The 6,000-nt window shown below is 31.8% G+C and overlaps 1 protein-coding gene across 1 annotated transcript in view; it reads right to left on the bottom strand.

Annotated features, from left to right (window-relative positions):
• Positions 1-801: 801 nt before the first annotated feature.
• LOC111512644 (uncharacterized) overlaps positions 802-6,000 on the bottom strand; it is a 33,714-nt gene continuing 28,515 nt past the window's right edge. Inside the window, exons 6-8 of the mRNA XM_023168790.2 lie at positions 3,910-4,109; positions 1,103-1,246; positions 802-1,043 (exon numbers count right to left, since the gene is read on the bottom strand). Coding sequence (XP_023024558.2) covers positions 954-1,043; positions 1,103-1,246; positions 3,910-4,109 — 434 coding nt within the window. The 3' untranslated portion in view covers positions 802-953. The remainder of the gene's footprint in view (positions 1,044-1,102; positions 1,247-3,909; positions 4,110-6,000) is intronic.

Here is a 6,000-nt window from a genome sequence, read left to right as displayed (position 1 = left end):
TGTATTATGCGGAATATGCACTTCAGGAATATTCATTAATAAAAGTCATTAATAAAAATTTAAAACAAAAGAGGTCCAAGATTAGAACCTTGTGGTACCCCAAATGTAACAACGTACTGAACCGATTTGAAAGATTCATATTCGACGAATTGTTTTCTGTTAACTAGATATGATTCAATTAGAGTAAGCAGTTGGTTGGAGAGTCCCAATTTTGTTAATTTGCTGAAAAGAACATAACGGTCTATTTGATCGAAGGCTTTTTGAAAGTCTAAATAAACAACATCGACTTGTTTTTGCTTGTTCAGGTACGAACTGAGATATTGATTTAAACATTTAAAGATTTGTCATACATGATCTTTGTTGTACGAAACCATCCTGAGTAGGAGAAATAACTTGTTGAATATAGAAGTACATAACATTTTGCACACATATCTCGAATAGTTTAGAAAAGTTACATAAAATTGAAATTGCCCTGTAGTTTGTGATATCATGTTTACAGAAGTGTATAAACTTCTGAAGTACTTGGTGAATCCATTGACAATATCCCCAGGATTAAGTGGTAGAACAAACCTGCAGTGTTCCACACTGCAGTTTTGAACTTCGCTTTTTGGTTGTTATAGCCTATTTCACCCAATAAAGACCATTAATATTATTATTATTTCTGGTGATTGAGAAAAGTGCATGTTGCGGATTTATTCTACTTCTACGCCAGTTTCACCTTTTATGTCAGATATAAAGTTCATGCATTACGTCTGTCAATTATGTTGAAGGGTATTTTCCAGTCATTTTAATACAACAAGCTATACGGAAAGTACCACATATTTTAATATAGGAGCATAGAGATTTTCTGATAATATCAATACAATGAAATTTATCTAACTCAAATCTGTTGAACTATAATAGTTTGCCTTCAAATTATGGTTTAGGTCTCAATTTCATAAGTGACTCCAGATTTATCTTCTTAGAACTAGGATTTCATAATTGGGATACGCTATTTCTCTTCCATCGAAAGGAATATAACAAACACCATGACTCGGATGTACCTGAAATGAATGAAATACTTAATTTTGCTTCTAGATTAAATGAAATTAGTAATAATTACTTTTCCAATTGTTTGAGATCCTGAATGGTAAACTCTGCCAATATAAAGAGGTTCCCCTTGGGCTGTCATACCACCTTCTACAGCGTCAGGAGGTACATATCCTCCTTGGCCAGGCAACCAATGAAAATGTTGTTCGCATAAGACCTATAGAATGAACATACTTTCATTAAAAAATGTCCAAAGGTTCAGATAATACAAAAGAGCTGTTCAATATATCCAACAAAAATAACAATAAATCGAATAGACAAATCAAACGTTTTCAAAATTTTGGTTGTTGGTTTTGCTATTCACGTCTTTTCTCAAATGCAATGTCACATTCAAATCCAGATGATGGATAGTGTAATCTAATGATAATTGCAACTGGAGTTTTATTATTTAGTCAATATGTTTGGGTTATTTCTTAACATATTGGTTCAATAACAAAATTGTGAATACTGTTAACATTTTATGTTTAACATAAAGAGGTTTGCAGGAATTTCGAATTCTTGATTCGTACATGTATTTTCCTGCACGTTTTTGTAGTACAAAAATAGAGTATATGAGATTCATATTACACACCCCCCAGAATGGAATTCCATATATCAAGTGGGATTCTATATTCTACTAAGGAATGGTACACAACATTGGTGGAAGAAAGACCAAGTTCATTCAAGGTTACTCTTACTGCATAACATCCAGAGGACAATTTTTTATTTAAATTTGAAACATGTTCATCGAATGTCAGTCTGCAATATACATGAACACCTAGAAATCTTGTATGTTTAGCGCTTCCTAAACATCCTCACCCAATGCAAGCTCATCTAATTCACCTTTGAAAGACATAATATTAGTTTTTGCCATATTCATGGATAAGTGGCTTGAGTCGCACCATCTTTCACCTCATACATATCATCCCTGATAATCTCAAGAAGTGTTTCAGGATTTTTATTATTCCAAAGTTTACTCGTATCGTTCCCAAACAGCGTTATTTTTTCTGAAATATTTATTCTGGCCAAGTCATAGGTATGGATTCCTCCCCACCGCCTTATTTCGATTCAGAAGAAATATTCCAAACATCTCAAAAATATAAACTACATTACTCGGCATGCAATTTCATGCAACTACAAAAAACTGCAAACTTGAATTGAATATCATTCTTGGATGTTGGTTGAAAAATTCTGGGAACAGTACCGATCTCAGACTGACACATGTTTGTGTGTCATGTTCTGTACTGACTCGCTTATTGAGAGAATAAGTGAAAGAAGGAACGCCAAACCATGGAATATTCAGAGTCTGCGTGGTCGGATGATCATACTCAATAGAGGGTAATTCACGTAAGCGATCGTTTTCAATCCCTACATTCGCCTTCATCGACTCGAATTCATACTCATCCATCTTATGGACTCAAAAATGTTCGCGCGCTCGATTTTTTCAGTCAAAAATTAATCTAATGAAATACTTTTTTCGCTATTTTTTACAAGTTCCGATGTTACCTTTCATTAATTGATTGATTGATAATATGTTTATTGTTTAAGAATAGCATTTTTGTTACAAACACAATGTCATAAATAAATATTAATATAAACATGAAGTATAAATGTATACAATGTAAATGATTAAAATAACATATAAACTATATGTACATACATATGCAATGGTTACATGGCAAGAACTAAGACAACAAATAAAAATATTTTTTTCCCACACAATACAATCGAAATGTCCGAACATTCTAAATTACAGGGCATCATCAACATATTCTTGTAGGTCATAATAGGCTTTGCCACTTAATAGTTTTGTACATTTCTTTCTAAATATGATAAAAGGAGTCTCTTTGATTTTATTGGGAAGTTTATTGTATATCCTGATTCCAGTATATATATATATCAACGAGTATTGACCCAAACATGTTTTTAGAATTGGTAGATTCAGTTCATTTGACCGCCTTGTGTGGTATGTGGCTGTAGCTGTATATTCATAGTTCATCCTTATTTTATGTACCGACTACATAAGTTGTTTACTGCAAACACCCCAAAAGGTTATACCATACCTTAGATGAGAGTCTATTAAGGCATAGTACACTACTTTAGCTGCAGCAAACCCCAGTTCCTGTGAGATGTTTCTCAGTGCAAAACATCCTGATGCCCATTTGTTGTTGATGTGTGCAATATCCTGATAAATTCCCAAAAATTTCATAGTGGAGTTATTTTTTATTGTGTTATTGTCTAGGGGGATATCAGGTATATTATACTTGAATGCTAGTATATTTGTTTTGTTGGTATTCAAAGATAAAAGATTCGAGTCAAACCAATTCTTCACTTTTTTCATGTCTTGGCGCATTTGTTATGCAATCTGTTTTTGTCCTTGTCATGCCAAAATAATGTGGTGTCGTCAGCAAATAAGGTAAACCTTCCTTTAATCGATATGTTGGTTAAATCATTAATATATGACAGAAACAGTATAGGATCTAATACAGAGCCTTGAGGTACTCCACAATCTATCTCTCCAACGTCCGAGTCAGATGACGTTCTTACAAATTGTTTTCTATCAGAAAGGTATGAACTAATCTAAATATGACTGTTGTCCCTAAAACCACATCTTGTTAGTTTCCGAAGCAATATGCTGTAATTGACACAGTCAAAAGCTTTGGATAAGTCACAAAGTCACTCTTAAAATTCTGAAAGCCATACTGATGTACACTAAATATCTCATTACTTGTCTAGCAGTGTCGAGAGAAAGTATTGTAGTTCTGTTGTGTGGGATAATTGTTTCATTAGACTACATATACGATTGTATCAAAACAGTATTTTTTCTTTACATATTTTTACCTGGAATCTATCTTTGGCATGCTCCAATCCATTATATGCGATATATGCTACATTTTTTCCAGGAATAACTTTTGCCGGTATCCAGTCTCCTTCGTGGAATGCTCTGCCAACATAAATAACATGTCCATCTACATCAACTCCACCTCGTAGAGCAGTGGATGGTACACCACCATATGCACTGGTATCTACCCAGTCATAAGCTGTTAAGAATAAGTCAGATTATATTCAACAGTTGAATATAATAAAGAACATGTAAAATGTATTTGTTATTTCATATTCTCAAGGTTTTTTTTGGGTTTGAGCAATATTTTCTATCAGCAGATGATAATAATACTTATAGTGCCAGTAATTAGTCCATTAACATTTCAGTCCTTTGAAAAGCTACATCACATCCTCAGCTAAAATAAGTAAATAATGCAATAATAGCACATAAAGGAAAGGTAAGATTTGTTGGTTTAAAAAGATTGATAAATTGTAGGACTTTATAAATTACAAATATATACGAAAAAATTATAATATCAAATGAATTCTTCTCAGTTGTTGATATGACAATGCCAATGAAATATGATATTGAAATAAATTATAGTATATATATATATATATATATATATATATATATATATATATATATATACACGAGGTTTTTTAATTTTATTTAACAAAAATATTGCAACCTATTGCAAATTTAAAAATGTAATGTGGCAATTCTCACACACAAAAAATAACCAAGATATTTTTATTCATGTGTCGCTTTGATATACCAAGGAAATATTAATCAAAGTTACTATCTTGTTCAAGAATGGTGTGATATGTTTTTTCTCCCAAACCTTTCACAAAATAATATATAAGTATAATTCTGACACTTAGCATTACTTCATAATCCACATATGGTGGCAATTTCTATAATTTATTTGTCTTTGATGTCTTATAAAATTTCGTAAAATGACACCTTTTCACGATCTAATGCTACTGGCATTAATTCACTATTCCTTTTTTTTTATTGTAGACAAATTATATTTTTTTACAGTAAACTATATACTACCTATTTTCTTATTAGAAAGTGTGTCTTTCAGTTCAATCATATGAGCACTATAATCCAGTAGGACCAATACTGTTCCAATACTAATGTTCATTACTATCAGTAAAACTGACTGTAGAGCATATCTGTTAAGTTTTTTCATGTACATACATACATTGGATCATTAAGTATATGCACCAATATTTTTTATAATATAGGCAAAATGGTTACAGATCTCTAAGTCTTTGTTTTCTTTATCCGTGATAGTTTTGAGAATGGGAATAATATTTGTCAGTTCTAAGGCTTTCAAAAATTAGTACCTCAAAATTCAAAAATGAAAGATTTCAATTTTTCAGCACTGTTGATCATCTTTTCCTGAGTTTTTTATGTTTCACGATTTCACAAGTACTTGCGCTACTAAATAGACTGTTTTTCCTCCTTAAGGGAACCTACTATCAACTGAGTGGGGGTTTCATTGTGAAAAATAACGGGTTAATCAGAGATTTTTTAAGTAGATCGTGAATTTTGGTAATAAAAAAATCACATATTGTCACATTTCTTGTTGTGAAAGTCCACGGTGTTAGCTACAAGTGAATAAAGTAAATTGAAGGATCTCCTGATCAGGCCCGAGTTACCATCTATGTCCTAGGTCCAAATTTCAACTACGCCCCTATCAACTATCGTCCAACAAAAATATAAAAATTGAAGTGTTATCAACAATGACAGAATAAACAGCAAAGTATAAGCATTTTAAGCTATATAGATATTTTAATCTAAATGTTTGAAAACACTGTTTCTGAACTTGGCCGTGGAAAATAACCCAACCATACCATCAATAATGTCCAAACTTCTTTTAATTTCATTTCATTTTCAATGCTTAAAAAAGCAAGAGGTTTGATGCAGATTTACTTCGTGGTATTGTTTATATAAAACGATTATATAAAAAGTAAAAAGAGTATTATAATTATTTATCAAATAGCAAGTATAACAAGCAGAAGCTGGCAATTCTAAATAATTGAACTAAGCTAACAAACTGAGCCTTAATCAATACTTAAGGTAGATGAAACAGAGCC

Source organism: Leptinotarsa decemlineata, unplaced genomic scaffold, assembly GCF_025532065.1.
Source record: "Leptinotarsa decemlineata unplaced genomic scaffold, Ldec_3_MD MMD2_tig00002159_RagTag_RagTag, whole genome shotgun sequence".
In the NCBI taxonomy this organism is placed as follows: domain Eukaryota; kingdom Metazoa; phylum Arthropoda; class Insecta; order Coleoptera; family Chrysomelidae; genus Leptinotarsa; species Leptinotarsa decemlineata.
This window is presented reverse-complemented; position numbering and strand designations above follow the sequence as displayed.